This window comes from Protopterus annectens, chromosome 1.part0 (genome assembly GCF_019279795.1).
Source record: "Protopterus annectens isolate FY-2018-M chromosome 1.part0, PAN1.0, whole genome shotgun sequence".
Lineage (NCBI taxonomy): Eukaryota > Metazoa > Chordata > Ceratodontiformes > Protopteridae > Protopterus > Protopterus annectens.
In genome coordinates, this window is record NC_056725.1 from 819803081 (window position 1) to 819817209 (window position 14129).

General features: G+C 41.1%; 1 protein-coding gene across 1 annotated transcript in view; it reads right to left on the reverse strand.

The window, feature by feature from the left end:
* The window catches only part of SCAF8 (SR-related CTD associated factor 8), a 1875331-nt gene that overhangs the window by 833585 nt on the left and 1027617 nt on the right, over positions 1 to 14129 (reverse strand). The window contains exon 12 of the mRNA XM_044063383.1: positions 6617 to 6727. Coding sequence (XP_043919318.1) covers positions 6617 to 6727 — 111 coding nt within the window. The remainder of the gene's footprint in view (positions 1 to 6616; positions 6728 to 14129) is intronic.

Sequence of the window (14129 nt, forward strand, 5' to 3'; positions counted from 1 at the left end):
TTCTGTATTCACAAATACATACAGCAAACAAACCGGTTTCGGCTGGAATAATACAGCCTTCCTCAGTGTATAAAGACAACACACAAAAAATGCTGTTTAAATACTATAACGTCAATTCCCATTGGTTGAACATTCATAAATATTCATTAAGTCCAGGTGGGAATAGACCCCCTAGCTTAATGATCCACTTTTTTTTCTTTGTTATTCAATATATTGTGCCATTAAGCTAGGGGGTCTATTCCCACCTGGACTTAATGAATATTTATGAATGTTCAACCAATGGGAATTGGCTTTATAGTATTTAAACAGCATTTTTTGTGTGTTGTCTTTATACACTGAGGAAGGCTGTGTTATTCCAGCCGAAACCGGTTTGTTTGCTGTATGTATTTGTGAATACAGAATATTTTTGAAGTCTTGTTTGCTGGCTCTTTGTGGTTTTTATTGTTATGGTGTGTGGAGCCTGGCAATTGCCCACGTGCAGGGGACCTTCTTTTTTGATACTCCTCCTTCGACTTCCTGCTGGGGCCTGGGACTTCGATGCTGCTACAGGGATTCGTTGTAGCAGCCTTTAGATGTTATGCTTTTTTCTCATTTTTTGATCCACATCGTTATTTTTCTTTCATGGTGAACATATATTAGTTTATCACTCAGCCATAGATTTGCGGTGGTGCATATCTTAAATCCAGTGTGATCTTCTGACATCGTCGTTTGACTGTAAAGTGTGTGTTGGGTCCTCGAGCACTTACTGTTTGTTTTGTTCGATGCTGGTGGCGTATGGACATATTTGCCGAACCCAAGGCTTTGTTCTATTTAGCATCTGGCGTATATGGAACGGGGATTATATGCAAGTATAAGCGACATCATTTGGATGTTTTTTGCATATTGAGCGAACTGTCGTTTTGCTTTATCATCTCATTTTTTATGGGTTCTATTATGACGCCGTTTGAATAGTGTAGGAACTGGACTGTCATGTTATGTATACACTCCATATATATATTCATGAGGACTAAGGTACTATCAGATATTGGTTGTTTCTCATGAAGAAGGGTTATTATTTTTTTGCAACTGCTTGTGTAAGATTTAAATATTTCTTGGACTTTTAGTTAATGTGGGAGTCATACAGTGCATTTTAAACGCTTGTTGGAATTTTTTCGAGCAAGTGCGTGGATTTGTACAACTTCAGGCAAGTTTTCTTTGCCATTTAACATCTACAAAATACGCTGTGTTATATACGGTCTTGGATTTCTGACATTTTCACCAGGAGAATTTATTTCTACACTTTAAACATTATTTTCTTCGTGGTTTTCTACGAAACGCTGTTGGGAAACTTGGATGGCTGTGTTGTGTATACACTTTTATTACAGCTTCAAGGACTAATATACTACTGAACATGATTTGTTCGTCATGAACAACTCTGTGTGTTTTTTCTTTTTCATTTTTTATATGGCCTTCACATAATTTGTTCTTGAAGTCAAGTTGGGAGCCATCTTGCGCGTATTAAGAAATTTGCTGGATATGTTTTGAGCAAGTGTTGGAACACTTATCTATTGACATTGTTTTGCAGATTTAATATCTACAATTACGCTGCACTATATACAGCCTTGGACTTCTTATATTTCTCTAAAGTGGTATCATCTAGTGTTTTATTTTATATTCTATAATATTAGCACAGTATTGGTATATTTGTGTCCTGGCTATGGATGTTTACAACTTTGGGCATCATTTTGTCATACTACAATGTTATTAACACTGTATATAGGACTTATGGTGTTTTTGTTAACATCTATTCATGATCCTATATTCATTGCCTAGACAGTTGTATGTAAATTTGAGTGGTTATTCCCGACTATACTTATCCTGTTCTTGGGTATATTGTTTTGAATTATACCTTAGCAGTCTGGTAGTTTCACTGTAATTGGGGACAAAGTTTTGGCATGTCAACTTTGGTATAAACATTTTTTAGCATATGCCTGATTTTGAGTGACAATTACAATCAATTGCCATAGGACTAATGTGTGTGAGGCAATTTTGACATTTTTTAGGTTATCATTGTCTATGGACATAGGTAGTTCCTTGTCTCATTTATGGACACACTATTGTTTCTGTAATTGTTATTATACATATGATTGTTATTTACATTTATAATCTAGGTTTTCATATTGTCTGTAGTGTCCCATTTGTAGATTTATATTTTTTATATATTATCTACAATATTGTGGACAAAATACAATAATTGGTAGGGAGTATTATCCTTACATCCGACAGTAGCTTTACAGCATTAGCATGTTGCGTTATTCTTGGGTATGTTCACACTGTATACACACTATATTCTTTAGGATGTTGGGGTGTGCGATTATACTAGGTATATATTAACACAAATGCTATATTATCTTAAGGGTTATTTTACGTTATCATTCTGTGTAGATTATTGTCTTTCTTGGTCCCTTTGGGTTTTTTTTCTCTTATCTTCATCTGAGTAAGGATATTTGGATTTAAATTCAGCTTACAGGATATTCTAATTTTTTGTCCGTTCCTGCCTTTATTCTTGTAATACCTCCATACATCACACATTCGGCTGGGGTGTACCAATTTTTATTTGGACCTTTGGCATTTTCCAATATTGATATGGACGCAGCTATTTTACATTATTTGTTTTTTTTGCTGTTATTGTCCATGGTGTGGTATAGCTGTCGTGTTTTTTTCTTATTAATAACCATTATTGACAGCTTTTGATATATAGACTATTTTGATTGGACTGTCTTGGTTCGGTTTTCTGATACCAATATTGACAGCACATTTTTCCAATTGTGTTTACCAGTATGGATCTATCTAACCTTATTTCGGGCTTGGTTGCAGATAAAGATGACCTAGGGGTCTTTGGTCTATCCAATAATAGAAATGGGAATGCTGAACCCATCGAATCAAGTAGTTTGGAGTCATCATGTCAAGTTTTGATTGATGATTTAAACAAGCAGCTTAGACAACTGCGTGCTAATGTATGGCACAGCAAGCTCTTTAGGGCATACAAGGCTGCTAATATTACTCCCAGGGGGTTACGTATTCGTACGATCCCCCATGTTAATAGTATGGATGATGAGTTGACCAAAAATTGGTCCAAAATACAACAGGAAGCAACTATGGCTTTTGTTATTGAATTGCTAAATTTTCACAATAGGGCAATTGGTAGGGGTCTTACAAGTATTACTGCTCTAGCGGACAAACTTAAGGCCTTTGAAAAGGAACCTTCATTTGAAGTTAGACTAAATAAGGTAGCAGTAGACCTTAAAAAATATGATGCTGAATTGAAATCTAGAAAAATGAAGAAATTCCATAGGGACCAGGAAGATTATTTACGTGGGAATCCATTTTTGCATCAGACCAAGCATGTGAGGTTTATTAATCCTCCATCTTCTAATATGAAACATAAAAGACCTAGGTCTATTTTACGTAAAAATCATAATGGGACCACTTCATCTTTTGACGATACATCGTCTGGCACAGATAACGAATCCCTGGCAGCATCGGGGTCCCCCTCTCCAAAAAGAACACCTGGGGTTGTCCCTTTAGAACTAAACGCAGACGGGGGGGATGTAAACATCGGAAAAGTTCAAAATATTCAAGGCTTATTAGCAATGGCTCTGAAAAATTGAATGATGATAGACCTAACAATGTGTTAAATTTGTCTAATTTTGTTCTTTCCTCTACACATGTTTCTATATTGAATAAAGGCCTCAGTTTTATACCTGGGTTTATGGTTTCTGAAGATGCACTTGCTCAGGATGTTGTTAGTTTTTGCAGATTGCTTAATCTTAAACTATTTTTTGGTGATTCTGGTTATAATTTGGATCATGGTAAATTCATCTACCATAAATCTAGTTTTGTACCACCCATGCATGACACAGTTCATTTGTTTTTAAATAGTGCACTCAAAGATCTACACACTATTTTAGTTCTGATGCTAATGTTAAATACAATAATATTTCCATTATTGAGAAACAGGCCATATGTGATCTACGGAACAACAAGGATATTGTTATTACTACAGCTGATAAGGGTGGTGCTGTGGTTGTGCAAAACTGGACAGATTATGATAGGGAGGCTCGTAGACAGCTTTTTGATACCAGATGCTATTCTTATATGTCTGTCGATCCCACTATAAGATTTGTCAAATGTACAAAATGTTTTCTTGTTGATGCAAAAGATCGGGCAATTATTAACAATGAAACTTTTCAACATTTGTCAATAGTGGATTCCCATGCACAATATATCTATTTTCTACCTAAAATCCATAAGAATGTTACCAATCCTCCGGGCAGACCTATAGTATCTGGAAAGGGATATGTTACAGAGCCACTGTCTATGTTTCTGACCAAATATCTTAAACCCTTATTACCATCTATTAGATCTAGGTTAAAGGATACTACGAATTTTCTGCAAATAATATCAGACACACAACTTGAGGCTGAATGGCTTCTATGTACATTGGATGTGAGTGCACTCTACACGAATATACCACATCAGGCGGGATTAAAAGCCTTGGCACATTGGTTAGAAGTTACCGAATTGTATTCCCAACTGTTCAATTCCTTTTTAATAGACATGGCCAGATAAGTCCTTACATGTAATGTATTTTACTATAAAGATCTGTGTTTCTGGCAAACCAAAGGTACAGCTATGGGGGCTTCTTTTGCCCCCATATATGCTGACCTTTTCATGGCTTATGTTGAGTCTAAGATTATTTATGATGCCTCCAGAAACACTTTTCTATCTGATATGGACATATGGAGACGTTACCTAGATGATGTGTGGTTAGTTTGGAGGGGTACTGAATCTGGTCTTGCTGATTTTGTTTCATATCTTAACAACAATGAATGGGGACTGACATTCACTGAACATCATGATAAAAAGAACATTACATTTCTGGATGTCCTGATACATAAGTTGCCTGATGGCACTTTGGATAGTGAAATGTATAGAAAGTTCCCACAATATAATTCACTTCTGCATGCTTCCAGCTACCACCCACCACATATCACTAGGAACATTCCTAAATCTCAGTTCATAAGGGCCAAACGCATTTGTTCCAAGCCACATACATATGGTTTGAATGAAAGAGATTTAACGGATAGGTTCAAACAACGGGGATACAAGGTTGGTAATATTACAATGGCCAAAAACCAGGTACAAAATATGGATAGATCAGACCTACTTCAATACAGAGACCACACTGTGGCTACACCAACAACATTTAGATTTGTTATTACTTATGCTCGTAACACTGACTGCCTGTTGGATAGTGTCCACAGGAATTGGAATATTCTACAATCTGATCACAACATTGCTAATCTGATTCCGGACAGATGTATTTTCTCATATAGAAATGGAAAAATTTGAAATCTTATTTCAATCATTATAAGTGTTGTGAGAGGAAACAATCTTTATACAAACAGACTACTTTGTCAGGCAAAGTTATATATGGATGTTTTCCATGTGGTCATTGTTCGAATTGTAAACATGTCACTACGTCTAAGGCTTTCTCCAGCAGAAATTGCTCCAGGGTATATGATTTAGGCTTTTTTGCCAATTGTAGCAATGATTGGGTTGTCTACCTTGCTACTTGCCAGTGTGGAGCATTCTATATAGGGCAGACGTCTCGTCCATTAAGATCACGGATCTCAGAACATATGAGCAATATTAAACATAAAAAAATAACTAATGCTCTGTATAAACATCAGGTATTGCCACCCCACTGCTGAATTTATGTTTATGGTTATTGATGTTATTCATCAGAATCGTATGAATAAAAATGAATGGCACAATATATTGAATAACAAAGAAAAAAAGTGGATCATTAAGCTAGGGGGTCTATTCCCACCTGGACTTAATGAATATTTATGAATGTTCAACCAGTGGGAATTGGCTTTATAGTATTTAAACAGCATTTTTTGTGTGTTGTCTTTATACACTGAGGAAGGCTGTGTTATTCCAGCCGAAACCGGTTTGTTTGCTGTATGTATTTGTGAATACAGAATATTTTTGAAGTCTCGTTTGCTGGCTCTTTGTGGTTTTTATTGTTATGGTGTGTGGAGCCTGGCAATTGCCCACGTGCAGGGGACCTTCTTTTTTGATATTACTCTAGTGTAAGTCAGCTATACAGACAGGCCTTTCACCAAAGTACATCACTTACACACAGAGCAATTATTCTGAAATCTAGCCCTATATTTCTCTTTTCAGAGAGAGAGAGAGAGAGAGAGAGAGAGAGAGAGAGAAAATCCCACAACTGTTAATTTGCAGAATCTGATACACAGTAACTGACTGCTTCAAGAACAAATAGACTGCTAAAATGTTATCTAACCAATTCTAAACAGACCTGGGTTCTTCAATTTTTATGCATTTTGGGGTTCTCCTTCTACATGTATTCTGCCACAAATTAAGTGAACACCTGCCATTAAGGTTAATAAAGACCAACTGTCTACAGATTATAAAATTACGTTCTGCATATAAAGGTGAAAAAGTTTCCCATCAATGAAGACAGACCAAATAAAAGCCATCAATACTGCAGGAGAGGAGTAAGACACCTCTTCCTTAAACTATAAAGTACGAACTAAGCCAGTACCTGCTGCTGAATATCTCTGGAATCATTTGCAGTGACCACCATTTCTTGAAGTTGATGACTACTAGCTTGTGAAGGGCTTGCCGAACGTTCTGAGCCAAATTCTCCTTCATGCTGCTCTGGGGTTTGTGCCTAAAAGACAAAACGCTTCAGATATTAATTTATGCCAATAAGTGGAAGAAATTTATAACGGGGGAAAAAACATTCTTTGTTAATATGTGGCAGTCTGATGTACTACAATTTCAATGTTGAAGAAGTTTCTTAAATGTCATGCGATACTAATTTTTGTTTGAATACCAGAAACCAAGAAAAAACAAAACAAAATTCACAGCAGCTTCCAAATAAAACTTGTAATCCACAAAATGAAGCAGCTTTTCAGGCAAAACAATAAAGCCCTGAGCAGGGCAAGCTTAGAAAATTGTGAAAAAAACCCACAGATGGCTCAGCACACTTCAGTTCACTTTATTCCACAGAAACACAGCATGCACAGTCTGATGCATCTGTTGTTAGGGTTTGGGTGGCAGGGGGTAGAGTGAATGGCAGTCCCTTGTTTTGGTGAAAGACCTCTGCCCACCAAAGGAACTATCTGTAGACAAGTTATGACAGGAATCATTGATTCTAGATCCTGAGAATGTTGACATCATAGGCTTTCTAGATACCATTGTAGTTTCCTCATATGCAGTCTTGCATATGGAATTAGTAGAATGCAAGAGGCCATGAACCCCAGGGCTTGCAGTATTTTCCTTGAAGATAGCTGGGTCTTGGTGATCAGTATTTTGAAGTACACTGTCAACTGAATTTGTTTTTCTGGTGTGAGGTAGGCCATCTGGGAAGATGTATTCAAGCTTGATCCAAGGAATACAGTTTGTTGGCAGGGTATAAGATGTGATTTCATTTCATTTATGGTGTACCCCAGACAAGTTAGCACCCCTTGTACAAAAGCCAGATGATTCATAAGTATGTCCTGGCTTTCTGGCTGAATTAGACAATCGTCCAGGTATGGGTATATTTGAATATTTCTTTGCCTGCATAATACAATGACTGGAGCTAAGCACTTTGTGAACACCATGGGTGCAGTAAATAAGCCAAAGGGCAGTGCAGAGAACTGATAGTGCATGTAGCCTGCTCTGATGCATAGGTATCTTCTGCAAGATTCCCTTATTGGGATGTGCGGGTAGGCTTCCTTTAAATCCAGTGTTACCAGCAAGCATATTTGCCTAGCATAGGAAGAACTGATGAAGAGTTAGCATCTTGAATTTTGTGATAAAAAAAATGTGTTTAGGATAGACAGGTCCAGTATAGGACGCCAGGAATTGTCTTTTCTGGGTACCAGGAAAAGTCTTGAGTAGAAACCTTGTCCCCATTCTTCTTCTTGGACAGGTTGAATAGCCCTGGTGCTTAAAAAAAGAGAGAACATGCTTTTGAGCCTCTGACCACTGATGTGGGGGTAGGTCTGGCCAACCATTTTGGGTTAGTAAGGTGTGAAAGTGGAATCTGTATCCTTGGGAAACTATATTTAAAACCCATTTGTCCTGCGTAATGAGTTCCCAATTTTTTGCATGCAGGGAAATCTTTCCCCCTAAAGGAACAGTCAGTTGAGCAGGGCTTGTAAGGTTTAAAGTTAAGTCATTGAGACAGTTTACCATAGGGGAGAGTCTTACTACTCCCTGCTTTAGACGTGGGAACCCCCCCACTGCTTAGGCCTGTGAGTACCTTGGGACTGAAGCCTGGGTGTTCTGCTGGTTCTGGGATTGGACTGAAGGCCTGAAAGAGGCAGGAAAGGACCAATTCTTAGAGGGCCAAGGCCTACTAAATCTGGGAGGATGTACTTGTAGGAAATCTTTAACAGTTTGCATAGATTTAGTGTTTTCCTCCATCTTTTCAAGTGCTTCCTCTGCTTTGTTGCCAAACAAGCGGTCGTGGTTTAAGGGAGCATCCAGTAATTTAGCTTTAACATGATCTAGTAAAGATTGCTCCTTAAGCCAAGCATGCCGTCAAGTACAGATCCAGTTACAGCAGCCCTGCAAGATGCCTCTAATGAATCAAAACCACATTGCAAAGTATGTTTTCCAACTTCTTCAGCAGAATACATTAAATCCTGTAAATCTTTATTTTCAGCACAGTCAGGAATCATCATTTTCTGTTTAAGCAATCCAATAATATGCTGCTGATAGTTTAACATATGAAACTGGCAGTTTAAGGCCCTAATGGCCAAGGCTGCAGAAGTGTATACCTTCTTACCCCATCTATCCAGCGCCCTGCAATCTCTATCAGAGGGGGTAGGATTTTTGGCAGTAGCTGCCTTAATGCCCTTGGGTCCCTGTGAAATGGTCTCAGGATCCGCAGTAGGATTTTTAAAGAGGAACTTGAGAGTCAGGTACCCTGTAATACCCATCAGGTTTTCTGGGAGCAGGAGTTAGAGAGTCAGGGGCCAGGCTAGATTCCAAGAAGGTATCATCTACAATGTCCAGTACAGGAGGGATAGTTAAAGGCCTGTGTTGAGGCAGGATTAAGAATTCCCCAAGCCTCTTTTTGGAGTCAGAGTAATCCTGGATTTCACAGCAAAAATGCTCCCTAAGAGTATGCAAGGTTTCACCCAAAAGAGAAATCCTCTGGAGGGGAAGCAGAGGGAATCGAGTCCTCTGCATCAGAATCCTCATAGGTAGGTAACGGCAAATCCTGGTCATCAGAGAAAACAGAAATTTCAGAATCCTGATCACAAGAATCAAAAGGAAAATCAGTCCTAGGTCTCAGAGGGGGAAGGGTGGTTCCCCTGATTAGAGTAATAAATTCTTCAGCCATTCTTATCATTTGTTTTTTAGGCATATGGGGCCTGATCATGCGGTCTGGGCGTGGATTGAGTTTTAGGCCTTGAAGAAGAAGATGGCATCAGTTTAATATGCAAGTCAGTAGACCTGAATACACCCTCAGAAGCCGGTGCTTGCACAGCGGCTCCGGACCCATCCAAGGTAGAGACATTTGCAGGTCCCACAGTCGAAGTAGCATCTCGCTGCATACCTGACTCTGAATGGGTCTCAGTAGTGGACTGCGAATCTGAAGTAGCTGGTATCAGGGGCTGTGAAAGCACCTGAGTACCAGCGAACTGGCGACTAGCTTAGGAGAAGCGTCGTCGGCAGCTTTGGACCTAAGCAGTCTGCCTCTGTTTTTATCTTTGTGTTTTTTCGGAATGTCAGTAGTCGGGTGGCTTACCGAAGCCATTTCTGGATAATTGAACAGAGTACCAAAATATTTAGATGCGTAAATGAACAGACGACGAATGGTACGAGGTTTGAATAAGGCACAAAACAGACAGCGATGTACTTCATGCTCTGGGCCTAAGCAAGGAATGCAGTACGAATGAAAATTTTTATGAGGTATTTGCTTTCCACGAGAAATACAATTGTTAACTTTTACTGACAATGGTTTAGAGCAAGAAAAAGGTTCGCCAACGGGGTACTTAACTTAGTTGAAGACTTCGGATCTGAAACTCAAAAACAGAAATTTCAGGAGTCGGCCAACCGGCACTTGCTAACTGCTTCTGCTTCAGGCACCACACGGCAAAGACCGATGTAATGGCACCGGGACTACCTGACGTCATGGAAAAAGAGACAGCAACAGACGCAGGAACAAAGACTTTGATAATCAAGCTGACTGAGGGCTACTGCAAGCAGATAACCCAAAGGTGATGACTGCAACAGTGAAACACGAAGAACATTTGCATCCATGTCTGCAAACAGAACCTCATCAGCTATTCTAACTCAGGTGATTTAATACTAGCCAGTGACGTTGAAGACTGGACAGATGACTCCACAGATGGGGGTGTGGTTGATAGTTTACATGAAGACGACCCTGTATGCCAGATCTCAGATGGAGAGACTCGGAACAATGGTGGGGAACGGGAAGACTCCAGTGATCATTCCAGTGAGGTGGAAGGCAAAAAGGGGGGGGGGGTTAACCTACCAGAAGGGCTCTATTTGTTCAGGAGGGGGCTGGAAAGTTCTGAAAGTACAGTTGTGTACACTTACCATAAATGTAGATGTTCGAGTGTATTCACTGTTGCAGTCATCACACTCGGGTTATCTGCCTGCAGGTAGCCCTCAGTCAGCCTGAATACCAGAGACTTAGTATTTCTGCGTTGGATGCTGTCAGTCCAGGACTGATGTCAGGTTTATAAAAACAGGCAGCCAACACCATTACATCGGTTTTTCTTGGCCGAAATGTCAGGAGCCCCCCAAATAGGATGCTAGGTTATGGTGGGGAACACACCACCAGTAACATGTAAATACCAATACCAATATATCAGAAGGGGTTAGTAATAGCCATAGATAGGAGAGAAAGGGAAAAACCAGGAGGGAGGGAAACCAGGACTGCAACAGTGAATACACTTGAACATCTACATTTATGGTAAGTGTATACAACTGTATTATGTTCTTCGTGTTTCACTGTTGCAGTCATCACACTTGTGTGGATTTCCAAAGCTAAAAAAGGGTGAAGGCAGTCAAGAAGAGTTAAGGCTGGCTAGCATGCCTTGCAGGACTGCTGTAGCAAATCCTGCCCTGGATTTGGAAAAGACAGGCAGGTGGTAAGGCTTGGTGAAGGTGTGTACAGAACCCCAGGTAGCAGCTTCCAGGATACCCCTGGTAGAGACTCCCCTGAGAAATGCTGTAGAGGTAGATGTTGCCCTAGTGGAATGTGTTCTGACCCCCTGAGGGGTTGGTTTCCCATGCTGCTTGTAGCAGAAATGGATGCAGTGTGCTATCCATTTGGAAATGGTTTTTGAAATGGCCTTGCCCTCTGCCCCTGGTTGCAAAGCTGACTAGTAACTGGTCAGCTTTTCTGAAGTGCTTAGTGCTATCAAGGTAGAATCTGAGCTGTCTGTGCACGTCCAAGGAGTGCAGGATCCTTTCCCCTTTATTTTGAGGATTAGGGAAGAAGGTTGGCAAATGGATTAATTGATTGAGAGCCACACTGGACACCACTTTGGGCATAAAGGAAGGGTTAGTCCTGAGGGAAACCCCTGTCAGCATGGAAAATAATGAAGGGTTCCAAGCCATGAGTGCTTGTAGCTCAGACACTCTTCTAGCTGAACTGATTGCTAGAAGCGAGGCTGTTTTCCAAGAGAAGAATTTTAACTCTGCTGATGCAGGAGGTTCACATGGGGAAGCGTGAGCTTTTCCAGTACAAAGTTAAGGTCCCAAAGCAGGGCTGGGTGCTCTCCTTGGTGGCCTTAAGTTGTTTGTCCCTCTCAAGAACTGTTTGACAAGAGCGTGCAAGAAGAGAGGTGGCTCGGTGTTGTAATAAGCAGAAATGGCTTAGGCATGTATCTTAAAGGAGGAGAAGGACAGGCCTTTGTGGAGTAGATCTGCTAAGTAATCCAGGATAAGAGGCAGAGAGGGCATTGCTATGTCCTTTACTTTAGACTGAATCCATGAGCAAAACCTTTTCAATTTATCAGCATAGAATTTTCTTGTACTGGGTCTTCTGGCTTCAAGAATGACATCCAGCACCTGTTTGCTTACAGTTGCTGAGAAGAATTCAAGGAATAAGCCAGGCTGCAAGATTTAGGCTTTGCAGTTGAGGATGCAGAATCTGTCACTCCTGCTGAGAGAGGAGGGTTGGATTCTGGTGTAGGTGGCCAGGGTGGCACCGATGTCAGGCTGCGGAGTGGGTACCAGTGCTGGTGTGGCCAGTCCGGGGCAATCAGAACTGTCCTTGATATGTCCTGCTTTATCTTGAGTAATACCTCTAGAAAGGAGGGGCTGAGGGGGAGAGGCATAGAATGAGAGACTTACCCATTGAAAAGATAGGGCATCCACTTTCCAGGCCCTGATGTGAAGAATCCTGGCGCAGAATTTGCTGAGCTGGTGATTGTAAGGGGAAGCATAGAGATCCACCTCTGGGGCCCCCATTTTTGAATCAAAAGGTTGAAGGTGCTGTGCTCCAACTGCCACTCATGTGGATCTAGGAGATTTCTGCTTAAGTCGTCCGCCAGTAAGTTTTGCTTGCCTGGCAGGAATTGAGCGTGCAGACGGACTTGAATGTCGAAGGCCGTGTTCCACAGGGCCATGGCTAGTCTGCAGAGTGGGTAGGAACGGGTTTCCCCCCTGCTTGTTGATGAACCACATAACTGTGGCGTTGTCTGTTTTTATTAGCAGTTGTCCTGGAAACCTTGGGGATCTGAAAACCGTCAGGGCATTCTGTACAGCTAGCATCTCTTTTTGGTTGATGTGCAGATGAATTTGACTTGGGCTCCAGTGGCCCTGAATACATTTCCCGTCCATGTGTGGCCCCCAGGCATAGTCTGATGCATCTGTGGTTAAAGTCTGGGCAACCTGTGATTGACTAAATGGCAGTCCCTTGTTGTCGTTGCATGCTTCTGCCCACCAGAGGAACTCTGTCCTTAGGGTATGATAGGAATGACTGTTTCCAGGTCCTGAGAATGTTGGCACCAAAGACTAAGTACCACTGGAGTTTCCTCATATGCAGTCTTGCATATGGAATCAGCAGTATACATGAGGCCATGAACCCTAGGGTTTGCTATATTTTTCTTGCAGACAGCTGGGTTCTGGTGGCCATTTGGTTGAAGTAGTCTGTCAGATAGACTAGTTTTTCTGAGGTGAGGAATGCCATCTGGGAAGTTGTGTCCAAGCTTGCTCACAGGAACACAATCTTTTTGACTGTGTACCAGTTTTAATTTATTTTCGTTGATGGTGGACCCCAAGGAGGTGAGAAGATTTTTCACAAATGTCAGGTGCTGCAGCAGCAATTCCTGACTGTCCATCTGAATCAGGCAGTCGTCCAAGTATGGGTAAAATTCGATATTTCTCTGCCTGCAGTATGCAATGGCTGGAGCCAGGCATTTTGTGAATACACTGGGCGCAGTAGATAAGCAGAAGGGTAGTGCAAAGAAAGTACAGTTGTGTACACTTACCATAAATGTAGATGTTCGAGTATATTCACTGCTGCAGTCATCACACTTGGGTTATCTGCCTGCAGGTAGCCCTCAGGCGGCCTGAATAAGAGTCTTGGGATTTCTGCGTCGGATGCTGTCGCCTCATGCATGACGTCAGGTCGTCAAGGGTATAAAACATGCAGCCGATGCCATTGCATCAGTTTTTCTTGCCCCAGATGTCAGGAGCCCCCAAACTAGGAATCAATCAAATTGTGTGGAACACTTCCAGTAAAAAGTAAACACCATTTCCATAAGATATGGCCAAAAAAGAGGATATGTAGAAAGTATAGAAAGTCAGGAGGCTGGGAGGGAGAGTAAAGTACAGTTTTGTACCTACCATAAATGTAGATGTCCGAACTGGATAGCATCTGCAGTCATAACAACTGGGTTGTCCTGTCGTCAGGCAGCCCTTCAGTCGGCCGGATTCCAAAGTCCGGGTCCGGCTTCGGCTGATGTCGCACTTCACCCGACGTCATCTCTGTTGGTCTTCGGGTATAAAGGCATCAGCCGACGCCATTTTCCTCAGTGTTTCTTGCCCCAGATGCCAGAAGCCCTCTTGAAGGC